Source organism: Anolis carolinensis, chromosome 2, assembly GCF_035594765.1.
Source record: "Anolis carolinensis isolate JA03-04 chromosome 2, rAnoCar3.1.pri, whole genome shotgun sequence".
In the NCBI taxonomy this organism is placed as follows: Eukaryota; Metazoa; Chordata; class Lepidosauria; order Squamata; family Dactyloidae; genus Anolis; species Anolis carolinensis.
Window position 1 is genome coordinate 86,870,621 of NC_085842.1, and position 16,333 is coordinate 86,886,953.

A 16,333-nucleotide genomic window follows, 5' to 3' on the forward strand; every position below is an offset into this window, starting at 1 on the left:
TGCAAGATCAATTTAATCTACCTTCAGCAGCTAAATGACAATATTCACAACACTTGCTACAATCTAGATTTGATTCTACAATTCAGTACTTAAGAAGTTCTTTTAATATTAGGAACACAACTGAGGTTCAGTATCTAAGCTGGGTATCTAAACTAACAGGGTAGATAGAATTTATCACACACAAAATATTGTATCAGTTTGCAGCAGGAATGAAATAGGAAATTGGAAGGCCCAATGAATAGTCTGCAGCTTTAACATCAATAACAATTATGACTATAAATCTGCTACATCCAACAAAAGCTGTTATTCTAAAAAATGATCACCACAATGTCTTTTTTATCAAGTCTTATCTAAAGTGGTTAACTGCTAAAGCAATAATACTACTAATGTTTCTTTAACCCATATGTTTGGAATTGTCCTGTAGTTGCTTCATTCTATATTGAAGTAAATATGTACACGAATAAAGCTGGTACTAGAAACTTCTGTGATATTTAGTGTTTTATATTCTTTTAAATTAAAGTTATACCCCCTTATTCTATGGATTCAATATGCAGTTTCAGTTACCTCTAAAAATATTTTCCCCAGAAGTTTTTGTAGGTTTCCAGTGCAATTCTATAGTAAAAACACAGCATTATCTGTGATTTCACATATTTGCAGGTGACTTGGAACATATTCCCCAAAGATAGGAAATTGTATTTTAATAACCCATGCCATGGAACTTATTATTATTATTTTATTTCTTACCTGCCTCTCCTCATGGATCTAGGTGGGTTACAACATTGCTAACACACATAATCATTTAAAAACACTCCATAAAATACACAAATTAAAAATATTTACATAAAATACATATTAAAATGCACAAAACAAAAATTAGACATGAAATTGAAGTTTAAATGGTCACATGGTCTGTAAAAATTGATTTTTTTCCTGCCCTCTTGATGGTTAAAAACTGATATTCCAGTATTGGGAAGAAAACATTTCCTCACTTCTAATACAGCTCTATCAGGTTTAAGGGCCAACTAAGTCAAATGAAGTCACAGGCGCAACAAAATGATTGTGTATTGATTACATGAACATTATGTGCCCTGATAAATTTGATAGTTTTATTGTAACTTGATGAGGGTTAGATAAAACCTCTTCACGTTAGCACATAGAGATGCAAATTGGATATAGGTGATCCAGATGCTTCTCTGTCAGGAGGATGGACAGGTGCAGATACTGTCAGCCAATTGGCTATGCAGAGATATATGTAAACATCCAGAGTACAGATGTTTGGGGGGAAAAAAGAAGAGTGTGGAAATGCTAAACATTAAATCTTGGAACAAGTTTGTCTTTTACTGCTAATCTCAGGAACTTAAAATAGCAAGGCAATATTAAAGCAAGTGTCTTGAAGGTCAGTAGTAGTGAACCAGCTTCCTTTCCAGAGAAGTCATACAGCTTAAATAGAAGTCATACAAAAATGTCCACATTGAACTGCTTGATATCTGGCAGGTCTAACATTGGTCACACCTTACTATATTTCCTGGGCCCTAAGACATATATACAGTAGAACTGTCTCAGTTCATATCAATGATGGAGAGGTTTCACTGCACCCTTATTCAGCAAGGTGACTGTCTTATCTTGAAGGTCTGGAATACAAATGGTGCAACAGAGAATCCCTAATGACAGATAAGTATGAAGCCCAATTGCACAGCTATGCTGAATAAGCGGGGTCTGTTTGATGTTATGGCTTGCCAATGATGGAAAACGAGAACAAAGCCTGTTACTAAGAAACGGAGCAAAGAAAGAAAGGTGTGACCAAAAGGACAGTCAAAGACACCACTTACAATTTGAAGCTTTCATGGGAAAAAGAGAATCTTTCCTGATTGTAAGATCAGAAATCAATATTGTTGCTTCAAAAGATTGATGAGAAGATTTGTAAGATTGAAACATACAATGCTGAGTAGACTAATGAGAGTGAAACTATTTTTCATTTACAGTTTACTTTATTTATTTAATTTAGATCCTGCCTTTCCCCTAGTACAAGATCCAGTGCAGAGTACCAAGTCACCTTGCTCTATTATAAATCTTGGCAACAAATAAACCTTTTTTTATCAAAACAAAATCTTTGATAAATGGTGATATGCTAGAATGTTAACCCGGATGAAAATGCAGGGCTATAATGTTCTGCTAAAATGTTTGCTTTGCAAACTGAAGAATTGTGTTAATTTCCGAGTCTAAAATGATTAGATAGAGTCCTATAAAACAAGGCCAACTGTTTCTGATCAAGTGGAATACATAAAAGAAAATCTGTAACCCATCCTGTCCAATTCCTTTTGTCAAAAACAGCAGAATTCAGTTTACCCTTCCACTGAGCCACAACTACTGTGGCAGAATTTTGTAGAGAAGAATGGAAAAGGAAGTCCTAACAGTTTTCTTGCATTCTTTAAAGAATATTAGTCTTCCTCAGTATAGTAAGGAGAAACTAGGGTGGTTACAAAGATTATCCCACCAAACACATTACCATAGGAATAGCAAGCAGAGCTGTGGTCTGTGTTTGTACTATTTGATGACTGGACCATGACAACTTCTTTTGGTTTCTGTATTTCTAATTTTAGTGTTAACAGCCATTCTTATTAGTTAAGTATGCAAAGGCCTTTTACACTCAATCCCAGTGACAATTTTCTTGGTACAAACTTGGGATGTTCCTTTGGCTAAGATAGTATAGGCTAAAATATCTTCTGGAATCAATTCATCTAGAAAATAGCAAGAATCCTTTGGATTACCGATATGTCTTGGTACTAATTTGAACATGTGGCTGGAGCTTTTTGATACTATGCTGGATTGAATCTGAGGCTTCAGGCTGCTTGGGCATTAGCTGAAATGGTGTCAGGGAGGTCTCCAACAGATAGCTATAAGCTTCAGTGACACATTTAGCTCATGACAAAGACCTGTCTTTTTCGAAGTTGCTTATGAAAGAATATTTTTCCTACACTTAGGAGTTTATACACAGCAATGTTATGTTTCCTCCAAACAAAAAAGGTACTTTGATTATCTAGATATACTTTCACCTTATACTTAAAATATTTCTTAAATCTAGGTTAAAACTGACAATGCCTGGCTGAACTTTTGACAGGACTGAAGAATCTTGAATTCAGACACTCTTTTGATTTGTAAGTATAAAACTACCTTGCTGGATTCTAACACTCTTTCTTGAATACAGACTGGAGAAACATTCTGGATCATTTATAGAAATAGTATGATGAAGTTAGCACCTCATACCACTATTCTGGCATTTAGCAATCAAGAATGGGCAAGCTGAATTACAGTATAGTCTCAGTTATCCAAGCTAAACGGGCCGGTAGAAGCTTGGATAAGTGAATATCTTGGATAATAAGGAGGGATTAAGGAAAAGCCTAGTAACCATCAAATTAGGTTATGATTTTACAAATTAAGCACCAAACATCATGTTATACAACAAATTTGACAGAAAAGGTAGTTCAATAAGCAGTAATGTTATATTGTAATTACTGTATTTATGAATTTAGCACCAAAATATCACAATATATTGAAAACATTGACTACAAAAATGGCTTGGATAATTCGGAGGCTTGGATAAGCGAGGCTTGGATAAGCAAGACTCTACTGTACTTGGTAACATGGCATGTCTATATATTGATCTATCATCTATTCTCCTTTTAAATAAATCTAAATATCCATCACCACATTTTGCAGCGATGAATCCCTTCAATTCAATATGCTTTGGATGAGAATTCCCTTGAATCTGTCCAAGACCTAAAGTCAATACACGCAAGAGCCATCTGGGACCCATTAGTAACTGCTAGACTTTACTGACTGTAGATTTTAACAGAGACAAATTCAAAGGTGAAAAATCTAAGGGGAAAAGACGCAGGACAGATTGTTATCCTGGAAAAAAGTATGAAAGAAACATAAAACTAGACACCTATTTTGAGAAAAATATTTTGATATGTACTGAAGCTGATGATGTTTTGTTCTCTGTTGTATCTTCTTCTGGGACCACCCAAGACTACTAGTAAGTCATTTGAGCCAGATATATTAGCCACTAGAGGGAGCTACAATGCACACACACAGTATATTATTTATTTATTTCATACATTTATATCCCTCCTTCTCAAGGGGGGGGGGGAGCGCTCAGGACGGCTTCACAACTGGCAACTATTAGATGCCAAACACAAATATAAAACAGTTACAGTTAAAACTGAGAATTAAAATATCAGTTATAAAAGCATCTTTTAAAATTACACAAATTCAGGTCATAATCCAGGTCTGTCCATTGTCAGTCACATAAATATTCTCATTATTATTGCTGTGTCTGCTACTCAAATGCTTGATCCCACAACCATGTTTTCAGTTTTTTCCTAAACGACAGGAGGGAGGGGACTGACCTGATTTCATTAGGGAGGGAGTTCCACATATTCTGTAGCACATACCACTAGTTACAACTGAAGCCGCCTGACTATTTACAGTCAAAATAGTATTTTGCTCATCCCAAATGCTAAATTTTAGAGGCAGGTTTTAGTTTCAAATCAACAAAACTCAATATGTTGACAGTCTTATCACACTAGAGCTTAAAGAGTAGGCAAAGATTATGCAACCCATCTGAAATGTTGTGGCTGCCCCTGCAGAATTCTGGGGCTTGTAGTTTAGGGGAGGGGACTTTAAAATGATCAGCCAGAGAGGTCCTGGGTCTAACTAAACCAGTGGTTCTCAACCTGTGGATCTCCAGGTGTTTTGGCCTACAACTCCCAGAAATCCCAGCCAGTTTACCAGCTGTTAGGATTTCTGGGAGTTGAAGACCAAAACATCAGGGGACTCACAGGTTGAGAACCACTGCTCTAGTGTGATAAGGCCTTAGTGCTTAAAGAAAATGGATATTCTGAATGAACACTTTTTAAGTATTGCCACCATGCATACCAAAACTCATGCCAGGCCCATGTGGAAATGATCCATATTTACAGAGACACTATGGTAATCATTATAAACAGCTTCTCTATAAGAGGGCATTGTTCATAATTCAGCAACGGCCTGAACAGATGTTCCAGCCAATACCATTTTGCCACTCCCACTGTAATGTCTTCATTCGCAGATGTGCCCATATTTACTACAAAGAAACTATTCAGAGGACAAAGATTTTCTCTCTTGCAGGATAAGAGGGCACGCCAATAATTTCAAAGGGCAGTTACTGAAAAACATTAACTGTCCAAATGAAACACTCCTTTCATAGGAAATGCTGCCATGTTGAAAACAACTGATTTGGTCTATTCTAGCTGTGTATTATGGGTCAGGGACTGCCTCCATTTGATAATGACAGCGCAGATTAAAGAGTCAAACTTTGAAAGTTAGCACATCTCTACACGTGACCTTTTCATAAGTGAAAGGTCAAAGAGAAAAATGTATACCAGATGCTAGGTGCTTACTGATGTTTTAAAGGCTCCCCACTTACTATCACTATTTCCTATAGTCAGCAGAGACCTTGATGCCTGAATTGGCAATAGGACTAAAACTTTAGTGACCTTCATTCAGTTCATGCACAAACGTATAGTATTACTCACTGGTTACCTTCTCAGCCTTCAAAATGCAATGCCAATGGAAGGAGGTATTCATGAGCAGCAAGGCTGAAACACAGAATTGTCAGCCTCAGAAAGTTGGTTTGTAATTAGATTGAGTCATATCTTCCAAATCTGGAAGCTACAATTAAAAGGCCAAAATGTCTGACAATGGAAGGCATACATAAGCATGCCAGTGAAAGACTAGATCAAATATTCTTCATGTCCTTTAGCAGGGCCTTCTGGGATGAGATCCTTTTTTTATCCCAGGAGCCTCCAGGTGTTACCAAAGCACTACAGCATGTGACAAGCAGCATCAGGTTCCCACAGATTCGGGCATGCACATTTCTAAAGCCATTAGTTAGCTGGCAGTCTGCCAACCGCTCCCACCGTATTAGCTTGAAGCTTTTGCAAAAAGTGCTCTTTGCACCACGTTGACCCTAATCTTGAGTTCATACATGTTCAGTTAGAAATTCATTCCTTTAGAGGAGGGCAGAAGAGGAAAAAGAGGTAACTCTCTGTCACATCTGAATGCTCTAGAAGAATGCCTCTCCTGGGGCAGGGCAGCTCTAGTGTTAATCAAGGTAGACTGGAGTACCAAACATGTGATCACATTTCACATAGCTGATAATGAGCCTGTTTGGTTTGTACTAACAAACTTTTCAGATCCTGTTTGTGGGATGAAAGCTTCTTACTATCTGATAAGAATAAACCTGTTAAATAAAAGCCTTGCCAGCAGATGGTGAGAGTTATCAGACTTGTGAAAAAGGACTTTCCTATTTGAGCAGGCAAAGCAGCTTTTCTCAGATTGACTGTCAACTGGCCCATCAGTCACAGAAATCACCATTTAAATACAGTCATCATGCTAAGTGAACCGACTAAAGGAATGGGATTTGGTTTTGCCCTGGGCCATTCACTAATACAGTATTATCTGGTCAGATCATAAGATCATTGCCATTTTAAAACCTGGTAAAGACGCCTTCAATCCCAGGTACTACCAACCAATCTCCCTCTTATGTCATCTATATAAAGTCTATGAGAGGATGCTATTAAATCGATTAGGACCTGTCATCAAACCTAAGCTTATTGCACAACAAGCAGGTTTCAGACCAGGAAAAAATTGTACAGGTCAAATTCTCCATCAGACTGAGCATATCGAGGAAGGCTATGAGAAAGGCTGCATCACGGGAACAGTTTTTGTGGACCTTACGGCAGCCTATGACACAGTGCAACATAGAAAAATGCTGCATAAAGTCTACGATATCACCCGGGACTTTAACTTTACAAAAACTGTCCAGACCCTCTTGGAAAACCGCAGCTTCTATGTGGAGTTTCAGGGCCAGAAAAGTAGATAGAGGAGGTAAAATAATGGTTTGCCCCAAGGCAGCGTTCTTGCACCGACCTTATTTAACATCTTCACGAACTATTAGCCACAACTACCACTCACAAAGAGCTTTATAAATACTGATGACCTGGGCCTAACAACACAAGCGAAAGATTTTGAAATAGTTGAAAGCCAACTCACTAATACCTTGAAAGATCTCTCCAGCTACTACAAAGCTACTACAACCTGAAGCCTGACCCTGCCAAGACACAAGTGTGTGCTTTCCACCTTCGTAACCGTGAAGCCAACAGGAAACTGAAAGTTACTTGGGAAGGCCAAGAGCTCGAACACTGCTTCCATTCTAAATACCTTGGTGTCACCTTAGATCGAACACTAACATATAGGAAACACTGCATGAACACCAAGCACAAAGTAGCTGCACGCAATAACATCTTGCAGAAACTTATTGGCAGCGCATGGGGTGCAGACCCACAAATAATAAGAACATCAGTCCTGGCCTTGTCTTTCTCAACTGCTGAGTATGCCTGTCCTGTTTGGCACAAGTCTGCCCATGCGAAGCAGGTGGACATAGCACTGAACGAAACATGTAGAATAATCACAGGATGCCTTAAACCTACACGTGTTGATAAACTCTACAAGTTAGCTGGCATTGCCCCTCCTGACGTGCAACGGGAAGTTGCTGCTAACGGTGAGAGAAATAAGGTCGAACACTGTGAAAGCCACCCATTGCATGACTATTAGCCTCCTCCCACCAGACTCAAATCTAGGAAGGGCTTCATGAGAACCACCACTCCTCTTGATGTTCCTCCAGCAACAGCAAGAGTGTCCCTCTGGGCAGCTAAACCAGGCAATTCCAACTGGATGCCCCCCGATGAGGGTCTTCCTCCAGGGGCAAACCAAGAATGGGCAACTTGGAAGTCCCTGAACAGACTGAGAAGCGGAGTGGGAAGATCAAAAGACAACTTGGCAAGGTGGCACTACCTGGAGGAATCCTCCACCTTGTGTGACTGCGGAGCAGAACAAACAACTCCGCATATGTATGCTTGCCCGCAATGCCCTGCCTCATGCACAGAGGAGTTGTTGTTCAAAGCCATGGACAATGTGGTCGCTGTTGCCCACTTTTGGTCTAAAACTATTTAGCTGCTTGTGATTTCTTTTATTTTATCACTTTTAAACTTATTTATTTTGACACGAAATAAAATAAATCTGGTCAGCACCTTCACTCCTTATGCTACAGAAAGGTCAAAAAGATAAGCAACATAGACTCCAGCTCCCATAAAAATGCATATTCACATTTTTATTTTATAGTTACCACAATCTCCTAGTACAGTAGTTCTCAACCAGTGGGTCCCCAGATGTTTTGGCCTACAACTCCCAGAAATCTCAGCCAGTTTACCAGCTGTTAGGATTTCTGGGAGCTGAAGGCCAAAACATCTGGGGACTCACAGGTTGCAAACCATTGTCATAGTAAATATCTCCCTCTCACTTTCATAGAACACTTGGATTGCTCCATTGTTCCACTCACACTGAAACGCCTATCATCAAAGATTCTTTGGTATGAAATTTCAAAGAATACACTAGGTTTAGGAGTATTAAAAAAAAAACACTTAAAAATGTCCCACTACCGATTATATTTATCGTATTCCCTCACCTTCCATTTTACTTAGCAGAATAATCACTGCAAGATTTTAAGCAGCAGTGATAGTGGAAAAAGATAATGTAATTGGGTTGCTGAAAGTTTTTTAGGCTGTATGGCCATGTTCCAGTAACATTCTCTCCTGACGTTTCGCCTTCATCTACAGCTGGCATCTTCAGAGGTTCTGTTGGCAATGAAGCAGGTGGAGTGTGTGTGTGTGTGTGTGTGTGCTTGAGGAAGCAAAGACCACCAGCATTGAAGCGATGCTCCTACGCCATCAACTCCGCTGGACTGGCCATGTTGTCCAAATGCCCGATCACCGTCTCCCAAAGCAGTTACTCTACTCCCAACTCAAGAATGGGAAACGGAATGTTGGTGGGCAGGAAAAGAAATTTAAAGATGGGCTTAAAGCCAACCTTAAAAACTGTGGCATAGACACTGAGAACTGGGAAGCCCTGGCCCTTGAGCGCTCTAATTGGAGGTCAGCTGTGACGAGTAGTGCTGCGGAGTTCGAAGAGGCACGAATGGAGGGCTTAAGGGAGAAACGTGCCAAGAGGAAGGCCCGTCAAGCCAACCCTGAACGGGACTGCCTTCCACCTGGAAACTGATGTCCTCACTGCAGGAGAACATGCAGATCAAGAATAGGCCTCTTCTGCCACCTAAGAGCCCATTGTCAAGACCCCACAACTGGAAGATCATCATCCTTAAACTACGAGGGATCGCCTAAGTAAGTAAGTGTGTGTGTGTGTGTGTGTGTTTGTGTGTGTTTGTGTGTATATATATCTTTATCTATCTGTGGAATATCCAGGTTGAGAGAAAGAATCCCCTTGTCTGTTGAAACAAGTGTGAATGTGTAATTAGCGAGCTTGAACAACACTGAGTAGCCATAAAGCTGCAAAGTCATTCAGTGAGGGTATCTGCATAGAGGTAGCCTGAACTTTGTTGCTTGGAGGCATCCTCTGGGAGTCGTTAACAGGCACTTGATTGTTTACTGTCTGGAATTCTTTTTGAATTTGAGATTGCTGTTTCTTAGTGGTGTTCTTTATTTACTGTCTTGATTCTGGTGTTTGTTAATACTGGTATCCAGATTTTGTTCAATTTCATGGTTTCCTCCTTTCTGTTGAAATTGTCCATGTGTTTGTGGATTTCAATGGCTTCTCTGTGTAGTCTTACATGATGGTTGTCAGAGTGGTTTAGAATTTTTGTGTCCTCAAGTAATATTCTGTGTTCAAGTTTGTTCATCAAGTGCTCTACTACAGCTGACTTCTCTGGTTGAATGCGTTTGCAGTATCTTTCTTATTCTTTGATTCTTGTCTAGGTGCTGCATATGGTGGTCCCTATGTAGACTTGTCCACAGCTACGTGGTATACAGCAGACTCCTGCAGTGGTTAGAGGATCCCTCTTATCCTTTGCTGAACGTAGCATTTGTTGAATTTTCTTGGTGGGTCTGTAAATTGTTTGTAGGTTGTGTTTCTTCATCAGCTTTCCTATGTGGTCAGTAACTATATGCTAGCTTATTGTTGGCCCTTTAGTATTACACAGCATCCTTTCGGCAAAAAGGCTAATGCAGTTCTTAAAATACATGCACAAAATAAACTATTTAAAGTAGCTCTGTGAGAGTGATGCCAAAATAATGCGGATCTGAAAGAGCTGATAGGAGAAGGAAGATTTTTTTCTCTTTTTTCATGCCACCAGTATAATATAAAATAGTAAAAGATATACTGAGGGGGGGAAGGATATGTTCGAAATCTTTTAGACAGTTGTCACTTTTGTGGACTTGAGTGCAAAACTGGAATTATTAATTGTAATGTTAACATTTCTTTACTAACAAAAATACTACTGATAAAAATGTGAAGGCTTCAGGACATGTCAGAGATCTTTTCTAAAGCGTTAAAATGGCATATCAAAATGAGGATGAAGCATATTCATTTGCTCAAGGCTGCTAATAGTAAACAACTAAAGACATTTATCAAGGCATGGTTCTCTGATATAAGACTTTAAAATAAGGAGTAAACTTTGGTGGGGATGGCTGTTTTTAGTGAAAGAGAGTGACAGATCTGTTATGCCTTAAATCTTTAAAATAAAAGCTGTTTTTAAGAATAAGGTTTTTTTAAAAAAGTTATAAAACATATTTTGTAAAAAGGGGGAAAAAAGATCAAAAGACCACTCTTTCTAATCGAATTACTGAATAATATTCAGGAGCCAGGTTTATGGGGCCAGTTCCAAGAAGATAACTGTTATTAAACTTCAGGAGATATTTGAAATCCTATAAATATTGTCAATGTAAACTATAAAATATTTTCAAAGGTATAATTGATATACAGGAAAGAGCTGTAAAAGGGGTTACTTAAAATCAGGGTCACATGCAAAGCCTATTAGTGAATTCTTATCCTACATCAACATTTAGTCTTTGGTTCTGAATATCTTGAGAACTGTTGAAGTTTGCCCAGGATTAACACCACTCCCATTTGCCTGCAATTCACTCCATCTGAAGATCCAAGAGCATCTCAAGGAGTAAACCTAAATAGCCTAAAAGGGATGGAGAACTGTCACTTCTTTTACAGCTTGGAAACCACTTAAGAGATTACAAGCAGATTCCTTCCTACTACTGTAGTTATCAGTACCTATCACTTTCTTTTGACCTTCAGACTGTAAAGCAACACCCATCTGGCTTTCTATGAACATGCTATGTGGACAATGTTGCTAGCAAAGCAACAGTTTGAACACTGGATACTCAATTAACCCTTACATAAGAATAAAAGACAAAAGCTTCAGAGGCTATGATTCTAACATATTTTAAGTTACAAATTAAGGATAGTTATGAATTTGAAATAGATCTTCTGCATGGGTATAAAATAATTGATATGGGTACAAAATCTACCCTTACTAGCTATCACTGAGGGATGACAAGTAAACAGTTGCTTATCATACCAAAAAAGCTTTAAGATTTATCTAACAAAGTAAAATAATGATCACTTCTAGTTTTTCACAGTACAATAAGACCTCTGTCCCTGCAGGACCAGTACCCACAATTTCACTTAACTGTGTTTGAAAAAATATATATTTCTAGGCATTTTCTAGGTCTTCCCCTACAGACATGGGAGTCATACTGTACAAAAATGTTCTAGCAGTTAATGGACAAAATTTTAACAAACCTTGAAATTTACAGACCCACACATAATTAATCCCCAATATTCTGGTGTAACCATTGGCTCATATGCATCTTATTTCCCTCCACCAAATGAAAATTGTCCTTTCAATAGAGGAGTTGAACAGGACAGAAAATGTATTTCAAGTTGAGCAAGTCCTTCCTGCTTATTTATGGTTTGAGAAACCATTTCTATCCCACAAATGATTCCACAATCACTCAGCTGCAAACTTGACCTTTTGGCCAACGAACAACTGGCAAAATTGCTGTTGGTCTGGCAACTGACAGTACAAAATCCACCCGCAACTGACAGTACAAAATCCACCCGGGGGAGTTAGCGAGTAGCAGAACCATCCTTTTGGGACACTAAAACATTTCCTCACATACATCTCCTCAAAGTGAGTGAAACAACAGGTATTCTTTCAGTTGGGTAGCTAGTATTTTAAAGCTGAATTATAGCTTATTTAGCATGACAGTAAAGAAACCAGACCCAACAAAGGCATAATGGGTGCTCACTTCTATCTGCAAAGGTCAGATACATTTTGCCTGTTGTGCCTAGGCCAGGTAGCTGTATGTCTGGGGTGTGTGTGTGTGCGCGCGCACGGATATTTCACTTTAGGTAACTTAAAAAATAAAGTAACCCATGAGACCAGTAACTGCTGTTTCCCCTTCCCGCCTATGACAAAATGTCATCCATAGCAATTTTCCAGGCAATTCTGTGCTTCCTTCAGAATAGCCATGGAGGACCTAGCAAATTCCTAGGGAGGATATCTATGGTAACTTCTAGCAGAAATAATTTCATTTCAATATGGTTAACTATTATCCATGGTGTCTGTTTCCACAGTAAATTCAGGAAAATATTCCCCATGGATATACCGCGCTAAATGGTTTTCCTCTCCAATGAAATGTTTGGGTATGCAAGACCATCAAATCTTGACTTTTCTACACGCAGCCACCATGAAAGGATTAGAGAGAGAAAAAAGCAGGACAAATGGAAGACACGGCACAAGATTATTAGATTCTCAATGTCTCACCTGGATAACCTCTCCATTGGAAGCTATTAGATCTGTTGGGATGGTGACCCTGAAGGAGCGCCCCACTACAGCAGAGCTGTCTGGAATTCCCACCACAGCTGGCACACTCTCTCGGAGGTCAGAAAGCACTGAATGCATGGAGGCCTCTAACTGGTTCTCCCAGTCCCGTACAACTTCTGAGGCTTCACTAGGCCAATGGCACTTAACAGATGTAATCACCATCAGGACTAGCAAAGTCCTCCCCAGCACTGGGGACAGCTGTACAAATCCAAGAGTCATTCTCTCTGCACGTACCAAGTACACTCTTCTTGTCAGAAAAGGAGATCCAAGACCTAGCAAGCTGTACAGAGCTGTGCAATCCACACGTTCTTCACACCAGATTCATTGTTGCCTGCCTTGGTACCTGAAAGGAGAACATATGCAAAGTCAATCAGTAAGTGAAGGCAAACATCATTATGACATTCTCTGATTAATGTATGTCAGCTGGTTTAACACATTAAGCTGTTTAGCAGCTGAAATCAAGCCTTGTGTTCATGCTTGTCACATTCTGCAGCATTTGCTCCAGATAGAGAAGTATGGTCCTATCCTTTGTCACTCATAGCCATAATAATCTCTAGTCTCCAAGTGTCCTTCAGAACCTATACTCTATACCAGGCCTGCACAACCTGCAGCCCTCCAGTTGTTTTGGCCACCAATTCCCATAATTCCTGGCCATTAGACAAGCGGGCTAGGGCTTCTGGGAGTTGGAGGCCAAAACAGTTGAAAGGCCACAGGTTGTGCAGGCCTGCTCTATACCCTTACACGAAGCTATCATGGATCTCCCATCCAGATTATTGATATTTATACCTCCTTAGCTTCAAACAATACTGCAGGATCAGATGTCCCCTAGAGTCTTAATGAACCTCTCCCACATCTACCAGTCCAACTGAAGTGAGACAGTTTCAGAACAAAGGAAGCGTTGAGACAAATCATGGAACCAGGTGGCCTTTCAAAGCAATAATGCACCAAACTAACAAACAGTAGGCAGTTCATACAATACATTTACTGCAACATTAAAGGAAGAACAGACCCCAAACTATCCCAAACTATAGAATATTCCTGCTTATGATCTGAGTGGATTGCTATTTCAAACTTGGAAGGCCAAGGACCTCTTTGCATAAATTTGATTTACTAACTATGCATTGGCATTATCTAAGAAATCCCATGTCCCTCTTAAAACAGGTTATGCTGTCATTTCTAATTTATTTCCTAAGGTTATTTCCAATATATGTTAGGCTACCACAATGATGCAGTCAACAAACAATAAATTGAATTCATGTCCATTTACATACATGAAGACATGTTTTAATATTCAGATTCTGTTATAACAAAGGTATTTCATTAAGGTTTTCAGAACTACTGCATTCGATAGAAAAATGTTCCTGTTCCTCAGAATCCAATGGCTATTTTTTTTTAAAAAAAGATTCAAATACAAAGCAATCACACCCCTTTCACCAAGTGAAAGTTGTCTAAACATACTTTATATAAGCCAGTTTCTCCATTAAATACACAGGGCTCAAAACAGCTTTGACTATGATATAAGTAAATCATAAACTAGACTAGCAGTTATTTGGTATATCATTACGAGCAAGTCTTTCAAAAACAATTAACAGGCAGCTTCCTGAATGGTATTTCTCACAAAAACATTTAATCAAGCATACTTTACTACATAATCTTAGAACATTGGTCAAATAATTTTCTTCCACACTCATGGACTCAATAAAAAGACAAAGTTTCAACAAAAAAATCTGGGAGAATACAGAAAGCAAGCTGGTTATATCTTCTACATGAGATCCCTTCAGATATGTAAAAATAGCCACTTCTCAGTCTTTTCCATACCAAATATATCCAACTTCCTCAGTTTCCCCATATAAAGCTGAGTTCCAGACTTTTGATAATCTTGGTTGGTCTTCAGTGGACACATTCCTGCTTGTCAATGTGTTAATTGCTATTACAAGTTTCCAAATTTGGTGGGAAAGTCAACCTAATTTATGGTGTCTTCTATCTAGTGGAAAAGAGAAAATTCCAAGTTCTAACAAACTGGATGTAAAAGAGTAGTTCTTGTTCTGTATTATTTCAAATACAGAAATTAATACGTCTGAAAACTTTTATTTTGTTAAGTAAACAGTTCAAAAGTAACAGAGATAAACTCAAATGGGAAAGATTCTAGCAGCTTGTACATGCATTCCAGGAATATATTCTGGGTTCTGTTCATGACACAAGGAGAATTATGTATTTGAAGCATAATAGTACCTGGTCCCAGAAGGACCAATTGCTTATATTTAAGTATAGTTAGAGCTCAGCTGAGGAATTCTCATTCTTGAAAGCACATGATTCAAATTAAATTACTCAACAGCAAGCTTTGCTGACTTTCTAACCAAGAACAATGGCATGTACAATATTTTTGTAGATCACTGCTGGCACAGCTTATGGTAAGCCAAGAGAAACATGTAAACAGTCAAATGTCCACCATTAATTAAAACATCCCATTCTCACGCTCACAGACTAAGGAATCCATCCATTTGAGAACAACAAGGCAGTCTGGAAATATAAACACTGCTAATTCTGTATAAAGATATTTGTAGGCATATCTGTACACTGTGAACAAATACCCACACTGGTATAAGCTGGTAAACAGGAGTAAATAATTACAATGAAAATGTATACAGTGGCCCTTGCTATCTGCTGGAGTTTGGTGTCAGGACCCCACGTGGATACCAAAATGTGTGTATGCCCATGTTTCATTATATGCAATTATGTAACAAATTAGTGTATCTCATATAAAATGACAAATTAATGTTTGCTTTAAAAATATTTTTTCAAACCATGGATGGTTGTACAGAATCCATATGGAGGGCTGCTGTATGTGTGCATATATTTTTACGGAATTAGTGGCCTCTTCCACAATATATAGAACTATACACATTTGGCCTTAGGAGTTGTTTTTGTAGTCTTCTAAACAGAAACAGAGTTGTCTCAGAATTTTATCAGCTCTGTAGTGCTGGTCAAGTTTTTTAAAAAAACTGATACTGATTTAGGAGATATATCCAGATAACAAGGTGCTTTTTTCACAATCACTTCGCTGATCAAGTCTTATGGTGTGCATTTCAGTCTCAAACATATCTATTACCACCAATAGGAAAATATGGCCCTTGGGAGCAATCTATAAAGAAAAATAGGCATGACTTCTAAAAAACCTACTCCAAAAAGAGAGGCAGACAGTTATTTCAACTTTTACTATTTATTAAGAACCTCAACTGACAGCTCTAAATCAGTATAAATTCCCCTTTCCTAACATTCTGTGTAGATTAAAGTTATTCTTTCTGATAGACCAAAAGCAAAAAGGAAAAAGTGGTCAGACCAAGAAAGGATTCAGAACTTCTAAATTAATGTGGTGTTGCACCAAGAACATTTGGCTGAGCCGTATATATGCTGGATGTCACATATAATTGAACAGGAGCCCTTGTTATAAAAGTAATAATAAGTAATAAAACTTTATTTATAACCCACCCTATCTCTCTACGGGACTCAGGGCGGTTTCTAAGCAAAATTCAATGCCAA

General features: G+C 38.6%; 1 protein-coding gene across 3 annotated transcripts in view; it reads right to left on the minus strand.

Moving 5' to 3' along the window:
- The window catches only part of dag1 (dystroglycan 1), an 89,889-nt gene that overhangs the window by 19,431 nt on the left and 54,125 nt on the right, over positions 1 to 16,333 (minus strand). For 2 of the 3 annotated variants that reach the window (XM_003217546.4, XM_016991563.2), the window contains exon 2: positions 12,734 to 13,136. In XM_003217546.4, the coding sequence (XP_003217594.1) occupies positions 12,734 to 13,012 (279 nt within the window). In that variant the 5' untranslated portion in view covers positions 13,013 to 13,136. Of the gene's footprint in view, positions 1 to 5,583; positions 5,644 to 12,733; positions 13,137 to 16,333 lie in introns of those variants that run through there. The other variant, XM_062970124.1, reaches the window with a different exon arrangement.